The sequence below is a fragment of the Budorcas taxicolor genome, chromosome 16, assembly GCF_023091745.1.
Source record: "Budorcas taxicolor isolate Tak-1 chromosome 16, Takin1.1, whole genome shotgun sequence".
Lineage (NCBI taxonomy): Eukaryota > Metazoa > Chordata > Mammalia > Artiodactyla > Bovidae > Budorcas > Budorcas taxicolor.
In genome coordinates this window covers 52,347,335-52,370,002 of record NC_068925.1, presented here as the reverse complement: position 1 = coordinate 52,370,002, position 22,668 = coordinate 52,347,335, and the positions used below count along the sequence as shown (strand labels likewise).

The window sequence follows — 22,668 nt, the reverse complement described above, 5'->3', positions numbered from 1 at the left end:
TGGCGTTGGAGAGAGGCAAGCAGACGCACCCTGGACAATCACGTTGGGCCTTTCGGCCCCCAGAAGATTCCAGGGCTGGGAAGGCTTGAACGAGGTGACGCGGGTAGATCTTGGAGGGTTCGCAGATATAGGCGACGGGCGCGGCCCGGGGGGGCTTCCTGGAGGAGGAGGCGGACGGAGCCCCAAAACATTGAGAGGATTCGCCCTCTAGGCAGCGTCCCCGAAACCGCGGGAGAGCGCGGGAGGCCGGGCGGGCGGCGCCGAGAAACAGCGGCTGCGGGCAAACGGCGGGATCGAGGGACGCCCAGCCGGTCGCCACCGCGGAGCAGCCCTTCAGCCGCCCGGCATCGGCTTGTCTGTGCGTCCTCCGCGGATCGGCGGCGGGCCAGCGGCCGAGCCCCATGCAGCCTCGCACCGAGCGCCCCGCCGGCAGGACGCAAAGTCCGGAGCACGGCAGCCCCGGGCCCGCGCCGGAGGCTCCGCCGCCGCCGCCGCCGCCGCAGCCTCCAGCGTGAGTGGGCCAGGGATTAGGGTTAGTGACTGGCTAGGGCCGAGTAGGAGGGAAGGAGGGGCGCGCCAACCCTGGCTGGCTGCCGGGAGGGGGCGGCCTGGCGCCCTGCTGGTTCGTCGCACCGCGGAGGGTCCAGACCCTCTGCGTTATCCGCTCACACAGCCGGCGCGGGGCAGGGCATCCCGAGGTGGCTGCTCCCGGAGGTCTGACCCCACCCGCCACCCTTGAATTCCGGCTGTGCCGCTCAAAGACTCGCGCGGCCTGTCTGCAGGATGAGGGATTAAGGGTCAAAAGAGGTTACATTGCCTGTCGATGTAGGGGTCCGCTTCAGGGCCACCGGCCAGTACGCATCAGTTCACCTCGTGCACTTCCCGCAGCCCGTGCGGAGGACACCGGACTCCGACGGGGGCGCGGGAAGGGTGGCCAGCAATGGACAGAGAGCCTAGTCCCAAGGAGGGCCTAGGAAGCTGGGGGTGCTGCTGGCGGGAGGGAAGTATGTGCCTGAACAGGGATCGTGGCAGAGGAAGCTGTACAGGTTCAACGACCGGGGTCTGGCGTGGGAGCCGACCTAGAGCGGGGAGCAGGTTGGAGTAGAGTCTGGCTGGACTCCGAGGAGCCTCCCTGGCCGTGAGGCAGCAGAGTGGGTGGCGCCTGGAGAGCGCGTGGGGTCCCCAGGGGCATGGGTCCTTCATGGAAACTTGGTTCGGGCTTCTTTGGGGGAAGGTGGCCTCCTGGGTGCCCAGGCCCTGACCAAAGTCTCTAGGGTGGGTGAGCAGTTATGTGCAGAGTGCACCCTGACTGGTCACTGCCCATGTGCAGCCCTGAGGCAGAGCGTGCCCGGCCCCGGCAGGCCCGGCCCACAGCCCCCATGGAAGGCACAATGCAGCTGCTGAGCCGCGAGGGCCACGCTGTGTCCCACAACTCCAAGCGGCACTACCACGACGCCTTCGTGGCCATGAGCCGCATGCGACAGCGCGGCCTCCTGTGTGACATCGTCCTGCACGTAGCTGCCAAGGAGATCCGGGCACACAAGGTGGTGCTAGCCTCCTGCAGCCCCTACTTCCACGCCATGTTCACAAGCAAGTACAGCCCGTCCGGTCCAGGTGCTGGGGGGCTCTGCAGCTCTCCTGGCGTGGGCCCCAGCCTGACTCACTGTCCCGTACCTCCCCCCACCCAGACGAGATGAGTGAGAGCCGTCAGACACACGTGACACTGCACGACATCGACCCTCAGGCCCTGGACCAGCTGGTGCAGTTTGCATACACAGCCGAAATCGTGGTGGGAGAAGGCAACGTGCAGGTGTGGCGGCCTCAGCCTCAAGGCCCATGCTGCTACGGTGCCGGTGCCTCTGCTCACCCCATGCCCCCAGCATCTGTAGTGTGGCCACTCCCTCAGTCCTCACATCTGTTTCTCTGCCCCTGCTCCCCTGGCCCTCTCTCCCACCTTGCCTCACAGACTCTGCTCCCAGCAGCCAGCCTCCTGCAGCTGAATGGCGTCCGAGACGCCTGCTGCAAGTTCCTGCTGAGCCAGCTGGACCCCTCCAACTGCCTGGGCATCCGGGGCTTCGCCGACACACACTCCTGCGGTGATCTGCTCAAGGCGGCACACAGGTACGTGCTGCAGCACTTCGTGGACGTGGCCAAGACCGAGGAGTTCATGCTGTTGCCGCTGAAGCAGGTAACGTGGTAGCTGGGGAACAGCCTGGACCTTGACCCGGATCCTGACCCTGACCTAGTTCCTGGACCCCAGAGCCAGCCTTGGTCCCTGGCTCCATCATCTGCACCCTATAAACCTGGTCTTTTGTCTCTCAACCTTTATCCCGTTTCTGACCCACATTCCAACCCAACCACCGTCCCTTGGGCACAACCACCCCTATTTTTCTAACTCCACCCAAGCACTCACCATTGATTCCTGACACTCTCCTGTCTTGATCACATTCTACCTACTACCCCAGTAGTCCCTGGTTCCACATCCCCAGGACGACCCTGGAATTGGCCCCCAGGAACTGGACCTGTGGCTTCTGACCCTGCTTGGCCCGTCCTCATAGGAACACTGGGCCCCTTGGACTCTCCCTCCCAGGCACCTTCAGGGCTCCATGGGCCCCAAGATCCTCCCCAGATCTCAGGTCTGAGGGTCCCCACCCCCAGGTGCTGGAACTGGTCTCTAGCGACAGCCTGAACGTGCCTTCAGAGGAGGACGTCTACCGTGCCGTCCTGAGCTGGGTCAAGCATGATGTGGATGCCCGGAGGCAGCATGTTCCTCGGGTGAGGCCAGGCCCGGGGGCGGGGCCCACGGTGCTCAGGAAGGGACCCAATGGCTGAGGACCCAGCTATGCCTGGGCTCTTCTATGCCCACAAACCCCACAGGGGTGATGCAGGCATGTGTCTCAAGAAGGTTCCAGGGTACCTGAGAGGGTCTCAGGGCAAGGCCTGCTACCTGACTATAGCATCCACACCCCAGCTGATGAAGTGTGTCCGCCTGCCCCTGCTGAGCCGGGACTTCCTGCTGGGCCATGTGGACGCTGAGAGCCTGGTGCGGCACCACCCAGACTGCAAGGACCTACTCATCGAGGCCCTCAAGTTTCACCTGCTGCCCGAGCAGAGGGGCGTCCTGGGCACGAGCCGCACCCGGCCCCGGCGCTGTGAAGGCGCTGGTCCTGTGCTTTTTGCTGTGGGTATGCCCACCTGTCCTGTCCCATCCTGTCCCCCAGGCCCTGCCCCATGTCCCTACCCATGAGCCCAGCACAAGTCCTACTCCCCAACCCTGTGCTAGTTCCATCCTGCACTCACCCCACATCTGCTCTTCCATCCCCCATGGTGTGACCCACTCACCAGTCCCCGCCCCACTCGCCCTGGGAGCCTCCAGGCCCTCAATCTCGAGATGTGATAGAGCCTCCTAGCCGACTACCTCCCTGGGCCCTCGTCCTGCCCCGTCACCTCCCCATCCCTAGGTGGTGGGAGCCTGTTCGCCATCCACGGGGACTGTGAAGCATATGACACGCGCACTGACCGCTGGCACGTGGTGGCCTCCATGTCCACACGCCGAGCCCGGGTGGGCGTGGCAGCAGTGGGGAACCGGCTGTATGCTGTGGGCGGGTAAGACTAGAGGCTGGTCTCAGGTCAGGGGCTTGGCGTGTGCCCACTGGGCCAGCCCTGACCAGCAGTGGACCCTCCCCTAGTTACGACGGGACTTCAGATCTGGCCACCGTAGAGTCCTACGACCCTGCGACCAACACCTGGCAGCCGGAGGTGTCCATGGGCACGAGGCGCAGCTGCCTGGGTGTGGCTGCCCTGCATGGGCTCCTGTATGCAGCTGGTGGCTACGATGGGGCCTCTTGCCTCAACAGGTAGTAGCCGGGGTCAGGGCCGGGTGGCCTTTCAGAGTTGGCTCAGCAGGTGCGGCTGTACCAGGACTGCAGGGGTCCTGCCTGTGAGGAGCCAAGGGGCACCCTGCCTGAGGTCACCAGGGTCCCCAATACCTTGGCCAGCCCAGTGGCATGATCTTTCCTCTCTGGGGTCCTTCCCCCAGGACAGGGGCTAGACCCAGGTGGACACTTGCCCAGCATTGTCCAGGCAGCCCATGGCCCATGTCCACCCAGCATGGCCCTGCTTTCAGCTCCAGTGGGATTCTGGGGTCAGCCTTCCTGACTGCCTAGCACGGAATTTTAGTCATGCTTCAGGGGAGGGCAGGTCCTGGGGCCGGGACTGCCTTTCCTCCACTGCTCAAGGTCAGCCGCAGTCCTGGTGTCTACAGTGCTGAGCGTTATGACCCCCTGACGGGAACGTGGACATCCATCGCCGCCATGAGCACACGGAGGCGATACGTGCGCGTGGCCATGCTCGGTGGGCGCCTGCATTGTGTAGCACCCAGCCCCAGAGGCTCTCACACACAGCGGGGGCGCCATGAGTGTGTTCACTCCCTGCAGATGGAAACCTGTATGCCGTGGGTGGCTATGACAGCTCATCACACCTGGCCACAGTGGAGAAGTATGAGCCCCAGGTGTGAAATTCCCCGGTCACATATCCCCATTCCCAGAGGTGCTCGAGGTCAACACTGTGGCCACCCCTATCCCCCAGAGGGTCATCCCTCTATGTCCACATTGTCTCACAGACTCCCCACCCTGGAGTAGAGGTCTGCAGGTGGAGGTGGAGGGAGGCTGGTGGTGGGTCGACCCCCAGCCCATCCCTCCACCTCAGGTGAACTCCTGGACGCCCGTGGCCTCCATGCTGAGCCGGCGCAGCTCGGCAGGTGTGGCGGTGCTGGAGGGGGCCCTCTACGTGGCTGGTGGCAATGATGGAACCAGCTGCCTCAACTCTGTGGAGAGATACAGCCCCAAGGCAGGCGCCTGGGAGAGTGTGGCGCCCATGAACATCAGAAGGTGCACGGGCCCCGAGAACTGTCACCACCATTGCCCTCTGTTCCCCCAACTGACAGGGCCTTATCCCCCTGCACAGCTTGTCCCCCACCTCCCTCCTGAGTCTCCCCTTTCAGGGCCCCGCCCCCGCCATCGTCAAGGCCCCGCCCCCCGTATCAAGGCCCCGCCCCAAAGACGCCTCCCTAGGCAGTGCCCCCAGGCTTTTCCAGTGGCCACAGCCCCAGACCCTGGCCCTGCCCCCTCCTCAGCCCCGGCCTCATCCCCTGCTTGTCCCCTTCCACCCTGCCCCCAGGAGCACACACGACCTGGTGGCCATGGATGGATGGCTGTACGCCGTGGGGGGCAATGACGGCAGTTCCAGCCTCAACTCCATCGAGAAGTACAACCCGAGGACCAACAAGTGGGTGGCCGCGTCCTGCATGTTCACGCGGCGTAGCAGCGTGGGCGTGGCGGTGCTGGAGCTGCTCAACTTCCCTCCGCCCTCTTCACCCACGCTGTCCGTGTCGTCCACCAGCCTCTGACCCAGTGGCACGGCTGCACAGAGGCCGGCCGGCGGCCTCCCTCGTGCCTTAAGCCCCCAGGGCCCAGCACTTCCCTCCCCTGCTCGTGGGGCGGGGCTTGGCCCCCACCAGGGACATCCAGCGCCGACCGTCCACCGTGCGTCTAGCCCGGGCGTTACTGTGTTTCTTTCTCAGTGTTTGTGTGTGCCGTTTATTTATTCACTCATTAATTTATTGATTGATGTTGAGCAGGCTGCAGCTACCCATTTCTTCGTTTACTCTTGAAGTGTCCTATCTCTGGGGCCAAGCTGCTCTCCTGGGTGTCCTCCCACCCTAATGAGGGCCCTGGGGAGCAATGGAGTGGACACTGGCATTCCCCATGGGTGAGGAGCCAACTTGGACTCTGCACACCTGGAGGGACCGAGGGGTGATGCACAGCAGTTATGGGCCGGGGCCTTTCTGAGTCAGGTGCAGACCCCCCAGCCTGTGCTTTGCACACCACCCTTGACGTGCCCAGCCAGACACTCTCCCAGGGAGGGCACAAATTGGGCTTCCTTCCCATGGCTGTGGTGTCATTTCTGGATCCTGCACTGAGCTGGGCACCATCTGCTGCCAACCCCACACAGCAATATGAGCCACTTGAACAATAAACATGTTTCTTGGGCTCTGCGGGCCTGTGGTTGAATATCCATTTCTGCCTCTCAGGGTCCTGTCTAGGGTGACCAGAGGGGCCTGGGGTGGCTGTATGCCCCAGCCGAGGCTCCGTGTTGGCATCTGGGAGCTTTGAGACAGCGCCGTCACATCCAGGGGCAGGGCTGTGCTGGCCCAAGTCTTACCCAGGCTCTGCATGGCATGCCCCCTGACCTCACCAGTCCCAGGTACACCTGGGAGGGTTATGCCCTCTCTCTTAGAATCTGGATTCTGGTTAAGCCTCAGGACCATTTATCTTGACCTGGGGTGAGAGTTGGACGGAGGCAGAGAGGAGGCTGCAGGAGGGTCCTAGTTCCTCCTTCCCCAGTTGCAGACTCCCGCTTCAACAGCTGAGAGTGAGCACATGTCCCGTGCAGTCACTGGTGACTCAGGCTGGCATTTACGTGGAAACAGGATGTGCGCTCACATGTCTGGAGGGGGGTCGCTGGGCTCAGGGAGCTCCTTTCAGGCCCTCCGACCCTAGACAACCTCCAGTCTGATGCAATGGCCTTTGAGCCCCTGTACAGACTGGGGGCTCTTGACTGGGCTATGAGTGGGGGGAATCTCTCCTCCCCCTCCCCTACCCCCCAGGCTGGCTGATATGTGGAGGACCCTGGGAAGGGAGCTGAAAGGCTCAGCTCAACCTCTGGTAAGGATCAGCTCCCTCCCAGAAAGACTCCGCCTCCCCAGCCCTTAGGTGCAGGGCTGGCTGGCCCAGAGCCCCGCCCCAGGAGGTGGGGCAGGAGGCTCGGGACAGAAAGACCCGGACCTGTCGACCTGCTCTACTCAGGTCAGCTGCCACTGCCACCCATGGGGAACAGCCACTGCATCCCTCAGGCCCCTAGGAGGCTCCGGGCCTCCTTTTCCAGAAAGCCCTCGCTGAAGGGAAATAGGTGAGGGGGGCGGGGTATGGCCATGGCCGCTTGGTCACAGGGTCTCCCTCGATCTGCCTCAGGGGCCAGGCTGTGAGCCCCCCTCCCTTGTCCCCAGAGAGGACGGCGCACGGAAGCTGGCTGGCCTGTTTGGCACCGAGGCTGGTGCGGACGGGGACACCACTGCTGACAAGATCTTCCACTACATCCCAGGGACGGTGAGCGACTGTCTGGGTAGCGTGCCCTGGCTCGGAGGGGTGTGGTAGCAGTGGTCTGCGTATGACTGCGTGTGTGTCCCATTTGTACTGGGCCCAGGGTCTTCCCTGTCGGCCCCAGGAGAGTCAAGCCCAGAGCACAGCGAGGAAGTAGGTGCTGCCCCGCCCTGGGGAGCTCATAGGCCGAAAGTCTGAGCGGAGAGCGAAACTGAGACCCGGCACTGAGTCAGTGGGGCGGCAGGGCGGGGCCTCCGTGCCTAGCCACGTGCCAGCCCTGCCCAGGGCCCTGGTGTCCAGCCCCCACCCCGCGCCCTGATGCAGGACATCGTGTCTGGGCATGTTGAAGCTGGGCAAGCACGTGTGTCTGTGCTGTTGTGTGGGCATGGGTGCCAGGCGGGCGATGGGGCTGTGAACCACCACCCCCACTGTTGCTCCAAGAAAGTAAGGGGCTTCTTGTACTCAGTGAGCCAGTCTCTCCACTACCCTTGGCCCTGGTTTCTCTAAGAGATGTCCCCTTGGGGTCCACCACTACATAATCCTGTACCCCCACGCCACACAGCAAGGAGGACTCCCAAGCATATGCTGGGCCACCTTTGAGCTGAATACCTGCTGACCAAGGGGGAGAAACACCTGCCCTTTAACCCGGCACAGCCTCCAAGGGCTGGAGTGAGGCTCTGCTGTGTGCAGAGGCCCTGGCGTGTGAGGGAACTGAGCCTCTAGGCTATTGCTCCAGGAACAACATCTGTGATTGTGCGGGGAGCACTGGCCAGCACCCATCCTCACAGCTGCTGGTGTCGGCTCCCAGGCAACCTTTCCAAGTGTTCCTGTCAGGCTGGGAAGCCCGGGCCTGTCCCCCCTCCCGCTCCCTGGGGTTCCCTGGGCTCCCTGTGCTGCCTTCAGAAACCAGGCTACCTCAGAGAAGCAGACAGGGCGCTTCTGTCAAGGCCCTGGCCAGAATCCCTCCATGTGGCCACATCTCAGACCTCAGTTCCCTCCGTGCAGGTCCAGGATACATCATGTGGTCCCAGTGGTCCTCGTGCCAGGACATGGCAGCTGGAGAGGGGACTGGGCTGGCTGAACCTCGGGGGGTAGGGCCGGGGGAGGAGCCAGCACTCCCCTTCCCTGTCAGGGGGTGGGCTTTGCCGCCACGTGGGAGCCTGCCCCACCACGGCCCCAAGACTGAGCCCAGGCCGCGGGCCAGCTGTGTGGCCCTTCCCGCTCCGTGGCCTATTTTTCATGGGTCCCATCCCAGCATCGTTCCCCGCACTGGGTGTGGGTGCAGGAGGCCCCACCCAGAGGCAGAGAGGCCCGGAAGCTCTGAGTCTGTCTGTTCACATTCCTGGGCTTGCCCAAGGGGTGGCTCAGCTTGGCCAAGGCACAGCAGCCCCTGCCAGCTCCCCAGTGTGCCCTGATCCCCAGACTTCAGCCCCAGTAGGGCACCTGTCCTAATCTGGCTCCCATTCTGATCATCAAACCCCTGCTTATAGACAATTCTCTATTTGCCAGAGTCAGCTGTTGGTGGGCACTGACCATCCCTCCCTTCAGCAGACAGGCATTGAAGCCCTAGTACACCGGGGGCTTACACCTAGTACACCAGTACTGTCCTAGGTCCTGGCCCAGCAAAGGGGCAAATAGACAAGGGCCCTGTTCCCATGTCATTCGCATCCATGACAAAGCTGATGACAAGATAAAGAAGGAAAAGACAGCACATCAGATGTGGCTGGCACCAAGGTGAAATGCAAAGGAAGACCAATGGGCAGGGGCCAGTGAGGCTGGAGCGTCGGAAGGGCCCCCGGACAGGAGCTCGAGAGAAGGGGTCTGAGCCGAGTGCTGGAGTAGGTGAGAAGGGGCTGGGCTGAGTGCTCCAGTCAGAGAGGGCAGCAGGAGCAAAGATCCTGAGATAAGTAGATGCCTGAAGTGAGGGGAGAGGACCCCTTGGCTATTGCCAGGGCCTTGGCCTCTGCTGAGAGGGAGATGGAGGCATGTGGCAGTGTGGCGCTTAACAGGCTGTGATGAGAATACTCACACCAGGCAAACTCGCAAACACTGCAAATCAGCACCCCCTTCTCGGTGTAGTGTTGTTCAGTCACTCAGTTGTGTCGAACTCTTTGTGACTCCATGGACCCTAACCTTTCTCCGTAGAGCCAAGTTTTAAGCCAGTACCAGCTGACGCTGAGGTGTGGGAGGGTTTTGAGCATCCTCTCACTCAAACACCTGAAAACCCCTCTGACCAACAGGATTTGGAAGGTTGAGTAACCAGTATAGGACTTCCCTGGCGACTCAGCAGTAAAGAATCCACCTGCAATGCAGGAGCTGCAGGAGATGCAGGTCGGATCCCTGGGTTGGGAAGGTCCCATGGAGGAGGGCATGGCAACCCACTCTAGTATTCTTTTTTTTTTTTTTCCACTCTAGTATTCTTGCCGGGAGAATCCCATGGACAGAGGAGCCTGGCGGGCTACAATCCATAGGGTTGCAAAGAGTCAGACATGACTGAAGGGACTTCAAACAGCACAGTAACCAAAATAAGGGAACACAGTTAGGAAATAGTGAAGCTAAGAGTTGAATTCCTGATGAGTTGAAAGGTTGCTGGCTCCATCACTAGACCACAGAGTTCTGTGACCAGCAGAGGCTGTGTGTGTGTGTGTGTGTGTGTTCTGCACTGTTGCCACGTGAAGAGACTGTGTGTGTGCAGGGCTCTGTACACATGTGATGCTGTGCGTGTGTTCTTAACCTATGTATGGTGAGACTGTGGGCCAAGGCTGCTCCCCTGACCTCTTCCCCCACCCTAGAACATTCCAGGTTTGCAGAGCCAGCAAGAAATCCTGGAGCAGCCTTTCCTGAGTGTGTTCAAGGAGGGGCGGCGAAGGGCAGCAGTGAGGAGTCTAGGCAGCGTTGTGCACTACGCCAAGGTCCAGCTGCGTTTCCAGCACAGCCAGGTGGGGGCTGGGCTGGGGGTGTGTGCTTGGGGGGAGCCACCCTGGAGCCTGCCCCCCAGTCCTCAGACTCTGGCCCCCTCTCCCCTAGAATGTCAGCGACTGCTACCTGGAGCTGTTCTCCTCCCACCTCTACTTCCAGGCCCATGGTCCTGAAGGACTCACTTTCCAGGTGCGGGGAGATGGGCAGAGGGAGGTGCTGGGGGAGGGGGAGAGCAGACCCTCAGGAGGCAGAGGGGCCCTAGCCCTTCTCTCCCGCTATGCTCTGGCAGGGGCTGTTACCACTGATGGAGCTGAGTGTCTGCCCCCTCGAGGGGTCTAGAGAGCACGCCTTCCAGATCACAGGTGTGTGGGAGCACGGGTGGTGCTGCCTGTGCTGACCTTGCCCTCGCGACAAGGCAACAGCAGTAAGGCTGCTCAGTGAGCCTGGCTGTTGACCCAGCCTGGGACCTTGGCGGGACTCTGAGCACGTTGAGGGGTCCTGGCTTTTCCTTTGATGGGCACACGTGCAGTGCCAGGCTGGGGTGGAGGACAGCGGACTGGGGGCCTCCAGAGCTGTGCATGTGGTCATCAGTGGCTCCTGCCGACCCTTGAGGGGCCTCTCCTGTGGGCCCCTGGCCTAGCCCACTCTGTCCCTCCCCCGCAGGCCCACTGCCCGCCCCACTTCTCGTGCTCTGCCCCAGCCAGGCCGAGCTGGGCCGCTGGCTCTACCACCTGGAGAAGCAGATAGCCCTCGTGGGAGGGGTGCCTCGCTGCCCCCCAGAGCCCATGCAGGTCAGTGCTGGGAACCCTGCACCCCTTTCCCTTTCCCTCCTCCACCTGGCCCTGAACCTTTCCTCCCAGGGCCCCACTGAGGACATGCTCCCCTGGACTCTGCAGCGCAGGCTGACCCGGCTGCGGACAGCATCAGGCCGCCAGGTGATGGGCAGTGCCATCTGTGCCTCAAGGGTCAAGTTGCAGCATCTGCCCTCACAGGTGGGGGCACAAAGGTGGGAGGAGGTGGGGGCGGGGTATGGGCTCCAGATGGGGCCAGGCCCTCGGTGTATGCCAGCGGAGACCCCACTCCGCCCTGTGACCTCCCTGCAGGAGCAGTGGGACCGGCTTCTTGTCCTGTACCCAACCTCCCTGGCCATCTTCTCCGAGGAAGCAGATGGGCTTTGCTTTAAGGTGGGTCCCTCCCCACTGCAGACCTGCCCCAGGGAGGCTCCCTGCACATGGGGGTGGGAGGGGGCAACGGCTCAGGAGGAACCTGTATGTCAGGGCCTGCTGGGACAAGTGGCCCCACCCACCCAGCCTGCTGTCCTGGTCAGTCTGGTCTCAGCCTGACGTGGGCAAGGAGGGTGGGCACCTTGCCTCAGCACCCTGTATCATGCTAGCAAGTCCACAGCCACCAGCAGGCCAGTCACCTGGGGGTGGCATGGGGCCCGCAGTGCTTCTGCAAGGTGCCTGTACCTCTGAGCAGGCATTTTCCTGGTGCCTGAAGGTTGTGTGTGTGTGCATGCATGGGTGTAGGCGTGGGCGTGAGGGTCCATCCTGTGCATCAGGGTACCTCCTACTCTGGGGGTGATCATGGCCTTCAGTCATCGAGAAACACAGGGGGCTTCCTCGTGATCCCTTCCCACCCACCCCCATCTTAATGGGTGGCCCAGGGGACCAGTCCCTGACCAGTCCTGAGTCAGACATTGGCTGGAGAAAGCCCCACCTGGAGCCCGGGTGAAGACACCCCTCTAGGACAGACAGGGTGTGCCTGGCCTCCCTCAAGGTGTTGACCTCAACCCTGCTTTGCCCTCTGCCTGGTGTCCACGTGCCCACCCAACTCAGGAGGGCTCACCTGGGGGGTGGGTCAGGGATTGTTCCCTGACTCAGGCCCTGTCCCCCTAATGCCCTGCAGGGGGAGCTCCCGCTCAGCGCCATCCACATCAACCTGGAAGAGAAGGAGAAGCAGATCCGCTCTTTCCTGATTGAAGGTGGGTGGGAGCCAGGCCTGGGAGAGGGGCTGTGGCCCCGGGTGGGCACCTAGCTCTGCACTGGGGCCTGGCAGGGAGCACCCTGCCCTCCAGGCCCCCTCACAGCATCCATGCACCAGGCCGTCTCATCAACACCATCCGTGTGGTGTGCGCCAGCTACGAGGACTATAGCCACTGGCTGCTCTGCCTGCAGACAGTCTGCTGTGAGGACAGGGCCTCCCCACCACCCGGCCCGGAGAGCCTCCCGGGGCTGCGGGCGTCCACACAGGTAAGGAGTCAGCAGGGCAGGTGCTGCCAGGCTGCGGTAAAACAGACAGGTGTGCCTGGGCACAGGGAGGTGGGGAGGGTTCCTGCCACCTGGCTCACCTTTACCCCTTGCCGGCTGCCCAGGTTGTGGTCAGTGGCCGAGGCTCGCTCTCCTCTGATGCACGGACCAGCTGGGACTCAGGGTGCCCGGCGCCCCCCTCCACTTGCACCAGCCACTCCCTCCCTGAGTCCTCAGCACCATCCACTGCAGGCTGCCCAGCCCGGCCCCCACCGGTGAGTATCTGGGGGGGTGGATAATGGGCAGATAGGGTATGGAACCATGAGGGAAGTTTGTGTTGGGGACCCCATGGCATACTTGCCTAGTTCCTAAGGGGAAGGGAATCTGTGTAGCTTCAGACCGTTGTATGGGAGAGGGCCCCAGGAAACCTTCTGGAAGGTCCTTGGTTCCCACAGGAGCAAGCCAACCCTGGCTGCACCAGCGTCAGTGGGCACAGGGCAAAGCTGAGACGGGGCGGCAGCAGCCGATCACCCAGGAACAAGGCCCGGGCTGAGAGGCCTGGCCCAGCCGCCCTGCTACACCTGGACCTGACCAAGGTGGGCCAGCATGTTGACCCTGGCTCCAGGCATGACCCTCTGCTCCCTCCCACCCTCCACCTCCTTGGCCTCCTCAGTCCTGAAACCACCAGAGGTCCCTTGCACAGAGAAGGAAGGGCTTGGCCAGTTCCAGCCCCAGGAAGCTGTGTCTCCTGTCTCTTGCCTATAGTTGAGCCTAGACAGCAGCCCTGAGGCTCCAGACCATTCCTTGGAGACACCCCACTCCCCGCTCTACGCTGACCCCTACACACCACCTGCCACTTCCCACCGCAAGATCACAGACGTCCAGAGCCTGGATAAGGTCAGTCCCCTGCTAGGTGACAGAAAGAGCTGGTGTGCCCACAGCCTGAGGCTGAGAGGGTACCCGAAGCCTGAGGTCTGCTCAGGCCACTGTGGGTGGCTAAGGGGGTTTCTGGGGCAGGGGCCTCTCAGGGGGCCTCGGTCACCAGTGCTCTCCCGACAGTTCCTCAGTGTGATGCAGAGCTCGCTTGGACCTGAGCCCTCCAGCCTGTTCTGCTCGGTCCCCGTGTCCGTGCCTGTCTCTGACTCCAGTTGTGGACTCTCCGGCCCCCACTTACTCTCTGAGAAGGCAGTCCCACGGGCCCGAGCCTCTCGGCACCATCGTGCCTCCATCAAGGGCTGGGGGCCCCAGCCCCCAGACTCCCCTCAGCTTGTGAGTAGCAGCCCCCACCCTGGGCAAGGGGTTCTGTTGGGGAGAGGAAATTGCGTGGAGCCTTCTGAGACCCTGAGGGAGCAGGAGAGATGAAAACAGCGGAAGAGGGGGGTGGGTGGAAACCAGGGACTGGGCTTGGTGGCAGGAAGGGAGCAGTGGGGAGGAGGGGGGGCCAAGCGGAAAAGGAGGGAGTGGGGTCAGGCAGATTCGTGGACTGGTCTCCAAGCCCCCTTTCCTGGGGCCCATCTCTCAGACCTGTGGTTGGGTCCCCAGGTCTCCCCTGAGAAAGAAGCTTCGCCCAACCCCTCACCACCTCCCCCAGGTGAGTGAGGGCCCTGCCCCCTTCTGGGAGAGTTTGGGGTGTCACCTCCTGAAGACACATGCATGTCTGCCCTCCCCACCAGATGGCCGCCCCCCCCAGGGCTACGGCAGCGTCCAGGACAAAGCTCTGTCACCTTCCCAGCGGCAGGGGCCTCGAGGAGCACCAGAGCCTGAACGGGGGCTCATCCAATGGATCTGATGGCCCCCAGCAGCTGCTTCTGGGGACCACCTGCCTGCATCGGCCCTGGAGGAGGGGCCGCAACAGGACCTAGGACTTATCTGTGGGGCCACAGGCAGTGTCGAGTCTGGGTCTGACCCTAGCAGGTGGAGGGAGCGTCAAGAACCCTGAGTTACCCTGGGCCCTGGACACCTTGGCCAAGGTGACTGGACACCCAGAGGGGCCACACCTCAGCCTGCCTCTCAGGGAAGGAATGAGGAAGGGGACTTGGGGCAGCGGCTTCACCTGGGAGGGGGATGGCACAAGCATAAATGTCAGAGGGCTGAGAAAGTCAGATTAGCGAGGGCCAGAGTATGTGAAACCAGAGGGCGCAAGGGTCGGAGGTCAGCGAGGTCTGAGACATGATGAGCAGAGGGAGGAGGGTGGCCTGGGCGTGTGTGAGTAGGACGAACTGGTCCGGAGAAACTGGCAGGAGGCCAAACAGGAAGGAAAGAGGAGGTTTTATTGGTGCTGTGTGTCCATGCGTCCTGTCCTCAGCAGCCAGTAGTCTCCTGCGTCCTGGGGGCCCTGCATGTGCTGCTTCCAGGGCTGGACACCCACCCAAGTACCCCTTGCTCCACCACTGCCTGCGCCGTGCCCACTTTCCTGTCCCATCTCTAGCTCCTCTCAGCCCTGGGCAAAGCCAGGTGTCCAATCCCTCCACCCGATACCCTTGCCTTCCATCTCTGCAGCTCCTCCAGGGCACCCCAGAGGCTGGGCTCCCGGCCCTGCCTACGGACCCCTACCCCTCTGGGTACCTGCTCACCATCTCAGGCAGGAACCAAGGAGGCCTTGACCAGACCTTTGGGGTTCCAGGGTCAGAGAAGCCTCAGAGGCCTCCACTGGCCCAGCCTCTTGTATATAGGGCAGAGGCTGGGACAGTGCCCCCACCCCCAGCCTCGAGGCTCTCTGCCTCCTTGCCCTTGCCCCCTGCCCGGATCTCCTTCTGGGGCCTTGCTGCTGCTCTGAACCCCTCTAACTTCCACTGCCCTGTCGTGGCCCTCCCTCCAGAAGTATAACCACATAGGATGAGGATTCCAGTTAATTCCGGTTTCAGATAAACCACAAACAGTTCCTTAGTGTAAGTGGGTCTCATCCTGAGTGTCTGAGATTCAAGTTTCATTGGATACCCTGTGTTTTTTATTGCTAACCTGGCCACCTTACTAACCAGCTTCCTGCTCAGCCCCTACCTGCCCAGCCTTTCAGAATCTCCCTGCTCCCAAGCGTGGAGCACAGCCTTGGCCTCGGCCACTGGTCAGACCCTCAGTGGAGTCCAGGGGAGCCGGGACCAAGGACGCAGTCTCCATCTTAGACACTGCAGAACACAAAGAGTCAGAGGGCAAGGCCTGAGGGCAGTGCCTTGTCCTGAGCATCTGTGGACATTTCCTTGTCCTGCGTCTTCCTGGGCCGAACCTGGGTCCTAGGGGCTGGGGCTAGAGCTGGGGCTGGGGCTGCGACTACGGCTGTGGCGCCCCCGCTCCACCTGCCGGCGGAAATATCGGATGGCAGAGACGGTGCCAATGTTGGCCAGCAGCACTGCAAGAGAAGCACAGACCTCCTGAGCGCCAGCTCTGTCCTGGCCTGGCCACCACCCTCCATCCACACAGGCTGATTCTCAAAGGACAAGGGCAGGCTGGCAGAGCAAGGGTGGGTCCGCAATGCAGGAAATCAGTCAGCGAGAAACCTGCACCTCCCCATGGGCCTCTCATCCCTGCTAGCCCAGAAGCTGGGACTGGACACCACTGCCCCTCCACTGGACTTCTGGACACCAGCCCACCCCACCCCGGCCCCACAAACCTGTTTTCCAGGCATCTGGGGCGTGCAGGTCTGACGTTCTCACAGCCCAGGTAGCAAAGGCTACGAACACCATGCACATGTCTTTCTGGCTGAAGGTGAACGAGGTGAGGGGACCCCGGGGTGCCACTGGGGAAGAGAATCATGGCCTGAGCTCCTGCTGCCCCACTCAGACACACCTGCCCTGGTCACGTCTATCCTGAGTCACGTCCTTCCTATGACACCTCTGTCCCAAGACCCAGGGTAGCATGTGGCAGAGTTGAGTCAGGCTGACTTGGGCGAGTGCATCTGGGGTGCTGTTTCCTGGTTTGTAAAATATCTTCTAGAGGGAATGTGAGCCTGACCTGCAGACAGTGCAGACTGAGCTGGGGATGGCCCAAGTTGTCTGGGGCTGAACACAAGGGGACAGCCACTGTGGAGCCACCCCCTGCCTGGCTGGGGCTGCCCCACCTGGACTGTCTCCTGGGAGTTGGGGAGGAGGCAGGAGGAGGGGCCCCTCCTGAGCAGATCACCCCTGAGGCCCCCCCACCAGCTCACAACCCAGGATCCTGAAGTCCCTGTCCCTCCCTGATGGCCCTCTTGGCTGAACTCCCTGGACAGTGTGTTCCCAGACAGACCAGGAGGCCCCCGCAACACATACCTGCTTCCCTGATGGCCAGGGTGAGCTGTTCCACTGTGGCTGGGCTAGACTCCGGAGGGGCGCCAGTCCCCACTCCCCAGAGGACTGACCTGGGGGGCTCTGTGACCTGCGTCTGGAGAAGGGCGGCTGGCCCCAGGGTGCCCCCTGACCTGTCCTCCTCGAGGAAGTGTTCATATGCCTCAGGGATGGAGATTGGCATGGGGTCTCCAGGTGGAGGGGCCGGCACAGGCCCAGCCTGTAGGGGTGGGGCCTGGGAGCGGCCCTCCTGGTGCCTCGACCTCTGGATTTGGCTGTCTTGGAAGAAGAACTCACACACATCCGGCCACTGGACTTCAGCTGGAGCCTGGGCAGCCTCTGCTGCCCCCTCAGCCTCTTCGTCCTCCTCCTCAATGGTGTCACAAAAGAAGAAGTCGTAGGCTTCTGGGAGGGTCACTGCAAAGCAGCTCCTGGGCCCTGGCCCCATGGAGGCAGAGGGGGCAGGCGGGGGCAGGTGCTTCAGAATCCGAGGCTGGGGGCTCCGGGGCCCAACTGCCACAGAGTCCCAGGCTCCAGAACCTCTGTGGCCCCCAGATGCCATCCTGGGGGCTGTGGCCGGAGAGGGTGGGCTTGAGACCTCTCCTGACCATGGCTCTTCGGAGCTGGGCACAGCCATGGAGAATCGCACTTTCTTCTTCTTGGGTGCTTGGATGGGGCCTAGAGGGGGCTCCCCAGTGTGGTGTCCAGGGGCATCTATTGAGGGCTCCCCTCTGGGCTTCTGTTGGTGCCCCTCTAAAGACCAAACAGGGCTCAAACCCAGCTTGGCCACGGGAACAACCTCTGCTTCCACCATGTCAGGCCCAGCCTGGGGTGTGGGAGCAGGTGGTGTAGACACACCCACATCAGACCCAGCCTCGAGCACACGGTGAGGCAGAGCTGTGCACGGTATAGCCTTTGAGGCAGGCATAGATGAATCCACCTCTGGCTGGACCACTGGGCCCGGCACAAGCAGGTCCACATCCAGTCTAGGCTTGAAGGTGGGTGTAGACTGAGGCTCATCGGGTTGAGGTTCGGAGGCGGGTGTAGACTGAGGCTCATCAGGTTGAGGACTGAAGGTGGGTGTGGACTGAGGCTCTTTGGGTTGAACGTTGAGGGTGGGTGTAGACTGAGGTTCATTGGGTTGAGGCTTGAAGGCAGGTGTAGACTGAGGCTCATCGGGTTGAGGACTGAAGGCGGATGTAGACTGAGGTTCATCGGGTTGAGCGTTGAAGGCGGATGTAGACTGAGGTTCATCGGGTTGAGGCTTGGAGGCAGGTGTAGACTGAGACTCATCAGGTTGAGGTTTGGAGGCAGGTGTGGATAGAGCCACGTCTGACTTAATGGTGACGTCTAGAGGAGCCCCCGGGTCAGACGTGGACGCAGCGCATGGCTCAGCTCTGGGGCTCATTCCAAGTCGGTCTGTTCCCTGCTCAGTAGTAGGGACAGACGTAGGCAGATCCACACCTGGCCGTTGTCTGGCCACCTGCTCGGGGGCTCCTGCAGACTCTGGCCCAGTTCCTGCTGTCTGCTTTGCTGCTCCTGCCAGGAGACCCTTCCCCCTGGACCCAGCAGGGCCGAGGCTGTCCTCAGGCTTGGCCTCTGTGAGCAGTGGGGAACCCAGCTGGGTGGGAGCAGGGCCTGGGCCACCGGAACACCCACCCGCTTTGGTGCCTGCAGTGCGCCTCTTCTTTCGGCCAGGGCTTCTTGGCGGGGCTCCAGGGCTGCCAGGGGACCTCTGGGGGGCAGCACTGTGGCCAGGGGACTCAGGACTCCCAGCGGGCTCACCAGCGGGAGCAGGGGCAGGGCCCCGGGGGGCTGGCCCCCGCAGAAGCCTCTGCATCTCGTCTCTGGAAGACACTGGCCCCAGGAGGGATGAGCCCTGGATGAAAGGGGTGGCACCGGGGCTGAGGGACAGCCGAGCTTCTGACCGTGCGGACGTGCTGGGCGTCTGCTGACAGGCCTCTGGGGCCAGCATGGGCTCATGCCAAGACCTGCTGACTAGCTGCCGGGTTGCAGCCTTGTCCTCCTCCTCAAAGCTGGGCCAGCTACTTCCTCCGGGAGCCAGTTGCCCCTCGAGAAAGGGTGAGGATCCTGGGGGGCTGCTGCCACTGCTGTCCCTTTGGTCAGTGTCGCTAGACAAGGGTTCATCCCCAGAGGCCAGGCCAGCCTGCAGGAGGCCACACTCTTCGGCAGCGGCTGAGAACTCAGCCCAGTCCTGATCGCTCAGCTGGACGCTGTACTGGAAATTCTCCATTCTGGGTCAGCAGAGGCACATGAGCCACAGACCAGGTTCTTCACAGACCCAGGCCTGGGGCCCCAGCCTGCACTCACTGCCACCACCCCGCCTGCCCCCTTGGGTTTCCCTGGCCCAGAGGCCAGCCCTCCATTTCTGTCCTGAAAGAGAGCAGAACAGAGTCCAGAGAGAAGCTGTGCTGCTTCCCGGAGTTGGAGCATCCAAAATTCCTGGCTTCCCTGCTCCCCAGTTGAGCGCAAATGGTAACATTAAAAGGACATGTTGCTACAATCCTGGGTTGGAGTCAGTGAAGTTCACTAAAACACAGGGCTCCTCACCCCCAGGAGAAGTTTCCCTCCTCAAGGTGTGTTTTTTCTGTTCAGCTGAGGCAGCCTCTAGCTTCCCTGCAGAGCTGCTAGTACAAAGGCCAACTCGACGCAGCAAAGCCCATTTCAAGGACCACCCTCTAGGGTTCAGTTCACCTGAGTGATAGTTCTGGAGTGTCCCAATGTGCCCCAGGTGGCAGCTGGCCACGGGGGGAAGGGCCGTGGTGTCCAGCAGGCGACCAGTCTTTAGGGATGACCTTCCACCAGCCTTGGCTGGGACAGGCTGCTGGGCTTCTTCTGAGCCTACCAAGGTCACACCAGTGCGGCCAGACCCCACTCAGGGTTCATCAGGGAGAGACTGGCTCTGCCCCTGCCTGGGGAGGATATCCCAGAACAGAACAAGCCTCCTGGTTCCCACCATCCCCCTAAGGCTACTGTCAGAGTCTGTGCCCCTAACCCAGACCTCCCCAGCTGACAAAGCCCTCCTCCCTACATCTCACTGAATCAAGGCAACCCTTCTTGGTTGGGAGCCCTAACCTCTCAGCCCCCGATGGGGGGCTGCCCTTTAGCCCTTGGTCAGGTACCGCTGGACCCAGGGGGTGGGAGGCTATTGGCAAGACCAGTCCTGCGATGGAGGTGCCTTGAGACCAGGGCACCGTGGCTTCCTGACCCGTTGCCCCTTGTCCTCCTCTCTGGTCCTAGGGAAGCCCCCTGTAGGGGCTGTCCCCTTTGGGACCCCTTAGGGTGGGAATGAGGGGCTGACAGTACTGTACCTGGGACCCCACAGCCAGCCGGGGCAGCAGAGCTGGGCGTCCGAGCTGCCTGTTCCAGAGCGGCATGGTGCAGGGCTCACCACACAGGCCCCACCCCCATTGCCAAAAATACCACAGCCCCATAGTCACATGTCTCCTGCCAGGCAGCATGGTCCAGGCCACAAATAGATGGCATTTGAGGGGCTTCCAGCTACGTGAGGGATGCCTTCCTGGTCAGGTCAAATGCTGGTCAGAGAATGCTGACCAACAGTCTTGCCCGCAGGGGCCTCCCTTTCCCAAACTGAAGGCCACTCTGCAGTCCATCTTGGCTGAAGGCTGCTCTCTCCTCCTAAAGTGGCCCCACCCACTGTGAAAATTCAGACCCCTGCTCCTCCTGCCTCCTCACCTGATGGCAGCCCCCCAAGACCAATCTGAATGCTTCTGGGTCTTAGGGCTTTACCCTGATGCCTTTGGGGAACAAAGGGAGTGAGAAAGTGATGAACCCAGAAATGAGGGTCCTGGAATGTTCCCAGAGGTCATTTGGACATGGCCACCACTGACCTGGGTCAGGGCTTGCCCTCTGGTCTGGCCCACCCCCTGGCAATGTCGTGAACCTGCCCGGTTGGGCTTTCAGTAGAACACCCACATGGGAGTGGTTGCAAGCAGTCAGGGAGAGTCAGTCACTCCTGCAGCATCTCTCCTGACCTAGGCTCCTGCAGGCAGAGCCCAAGATGGGGGTGCCAAGCAGGCTGTCCCTCCAGAAACGGGGTGCTGGTGCTGCCACCCACAGCTCACCAGGAGGAGCTGGGCAGGAGCCATGGCTTCTGGGAACAACAGCCCCTTGCAGGCACCACCCTGCTCAGCCCTCTTGAGCACTTTTCCAAAATGTGTCCGTCCTGAGAGGGGTGCCAGAAGGACCCTCTTTCACTGTTGAGCTTGGTAAGATACAGAGAGGGTGAGTGACTGGTCCGTAACCACACAGTTAGTAAGCAGCGAACCTGGGCCCTAAAGGCCCTGCTCAGAGCCATCCTGCCCTCAAGGCTAGTGTTGCCTATCCCCAGGCAGGGACAGTGACACACACCCCTCCTGCTGAGGGACAGAGGAGGGAGTGAGGGGGTCGGACAGTAACCATCTAGACGGGTAAGCGGGGTCACTTAGGACAGCGACACGTCATAAGAAGGAGCTAGAGGGGCCCTCTGAGGAGCATCTGCGGGTGGAGGGGGAGACGGGGTGTGGGGACCATGAGGACTGAGGTGAAGGAGACCAAGACACCCAGGAAGAGCAAAGTCAGGTGGCATCCTCAGATGCCCTGGCCACCCCGGGTGGGTGAGCCTGGCCCGGGGTGTTTCCTTATCACTGGGTGTGAAGAAAACCCAGGTTACCCTCCTGTGTCTCTCCTGCAAGACTGCTCACACAGAACACTGCTCTGCGCGGTGTCCCAAGGACGAAAGGACAGATGAAAAAACCAAGGAGGGTCTTGGAATGCAGGAACGGACAGGCCTTTATCATCCTTCCCTCCCCCATGTAGTAACTATTAACGAATTTCAGGTCCTCTTGAGGACCTTAGGACTCCGTTTGGCTCATCCAATCAGCAAATGACCCACAAGACCCCTGTCCCGCTCCTTGAACCCTGGCTATAAAAATGGACTAAGGACCCCTGTTCAACATCATCTCTCCCTTGAGCCAGCCCGCTGTTCTAACAGCATCTCCCTCTCCCCCTCTAATAAACTTTATTCTCCTCTCATCCTGCCTCATGTCTGGAAATTCTCCCGCGCACAGACCACGACACTCCGGTCACCAAAAGTGGTGGGGGAGGTTCCTATGCCAGGCAATTTGGTGACACCAGCTGGGTGTCCCACAGGTCAATTCAATTCTGATAGTATCTGGAGATTCTTGGGTCGGGGGCTCAGTCCCACAGACTGCCCTCAACTTCAGGTGCCAATGGCAGAGTGGTCCCCCAGTCACCTGTCACTTCTGTCTAGCTTGGCTACAACTCAGAGGTTCCCATGACCACCTGCCCCTCGCATTCAATTAATTTGCTAGAGGAGCTCACAGAACTCAGGGAAACCTTCACTAACACTCACTAGTTCATTATAAAATTTGATGTTTTGTTGAAGGATAATCCCATGGACAGAGGAGTCTGGTGGGCTACAGTCCATGGGGTCACAAGGAGTCGGATATGACGGAGAACACACACATCTGCAAGACGAAGGATATGGGTGAGGTCCAGATGGGGCATGGGTGGCTGGGGGCAAGGGCGCCTCCATGCATCAGTGTGGGATTTTGCAGAGGCTTCCTCATAAAGGCATAATCACTTATTAGCCGCATTTTCAGCTCCTCTCCCTTCTCAAGAGAAGGGGAGTGGGGCTGAAATTTTGAAGCTTCTAATCTGGCTTGGTCTTTCTGGTGATCAGCCCCTACAGGGGCCTCATTAGAACAAAAGATGGCCCTGTGCTCTCAGAAGAAATTCCCAGGTTTTCAGGAGTTCTGCGCTGGAGCGGGGCAGACAGAGGGACCCCTGCTGTCTGTGTGCCTGCCATCCCACCATCTGCTCCCTGCTCCTCACCAGGCTCTGAACTCAGCAGCTGAGGCCCTGTTGATCACTTCGCTGCGGAGGGAGGTCCCACTGCATCACTTCCTGTGGACAGACGTGGGTCGTTTGCAGCAGCTATTACTAAGAGTGATGCTATGAACATTCTGGAACCTTTCTCTGGGCAGTCTTGAAGTCATGAAGTCAGAGGTGTTTGTCCAGCTCCAGAGGACACTGGCCAAC

General features: G+C 61.5%; 2 protein-coding genes across 6 annotated transcripts; one reads left to right on the top strand and one right to left on the bottom strand.

Moving 5' to 3' along the window:
- The first annotated feature begins 1,457 nt into the window (after positions 1–1,457).
- On the top strand, positions 1,458–14,588 carry KLHL17 (kelch like family member 17). 4 transcript variants are annotated; one of them, XM_052653832.1, is made up of 26 exons: positions 1,458–1,590; positions 1,689–1,810; positions 1,967–2,188; positions 2,659–2,775; positions 2,972–3,185; positions 3,462–3,606; positions 3,690–3,857; positions 4,265–4,353; positions 4,437–4,510; positions 4,708–4,889; positions 5,179–5,286; positions 7,067–7,166; positions 9,953–10,099; positions 10,188–10,268; positions 10,369–10,441; positions 10,743–10,870; positions 10,940–11,071; positions 11,183–11,263; positions 11,988–12,063; positions 12,183–12,331; positions 12,454–12,603; positions 12,784–12,924; positions 13,094–13,225; positions 13,388–13,597; positions 13,871–13,919; positions 14,002–14,237. In XM_052653832.1, exons 1-26 carry the CDS (start codon positions 1,467–1,469, stop codon positions 14,115–14,117), a joined length of 3,330 nt encoding a protein of 1,109 aa, XP_052509792.1. In that variant the 5' UTR covers positions 1,458–1,466; the 3' UTR covers positions 14,118–14,237. The 4 variants fall into 4 exon arrangements, with proteins under 4 accessions (XP_052509792.1, XP_052509793.1, XP_052509791.1 ...); XM_052653833.1 differs by lacking the exon at positions 13,871–13,919 and having other exon boundaries at positions 10,976–11,071; positions 14,002–14,588; XM_052653831.1 differs by lacking the exon at positions 13,871–13,919 and having other exon boundaries at positions 14,002–14,588.
- On the bottom strand, positions 14,578–20,010 carry PERM1 (PPARGC1 and ESRR induced regulator, muscle 1). Of its 2 annotated transcripts, XM_052653836.1 has the most exons (4): positions 19,917–20,010; positions 16,570–18,978; positions 15,933–16,058; positions 14,578–15,671 (listed from the first exon to the last, which is right to left on the bottom strand). In XM_052653836.1, exons 2-4 carry the CDS (start codon positions 18,836–18,838, stop codon positions 15,556–15,558), a joined length of 2,511 nt encoding a protein of 836 aa, XP_052509796.1. In that variant the 5' UTR covers positions 18,839–18,978; positions 19,917–20,010; the 3' UTR covers positions 14,578–15,555. The 2 variants fall into 2 exon arrangements, with proteins under 2 accessions (XP_052509796.1, XP_052509795.1); XM_052653835.1 differs by having other exon boundaries at positions 16,570–20,000.
- Between the last annotated feature and the right edge of the window lie 2,658 nt (positions 20,011–22,668).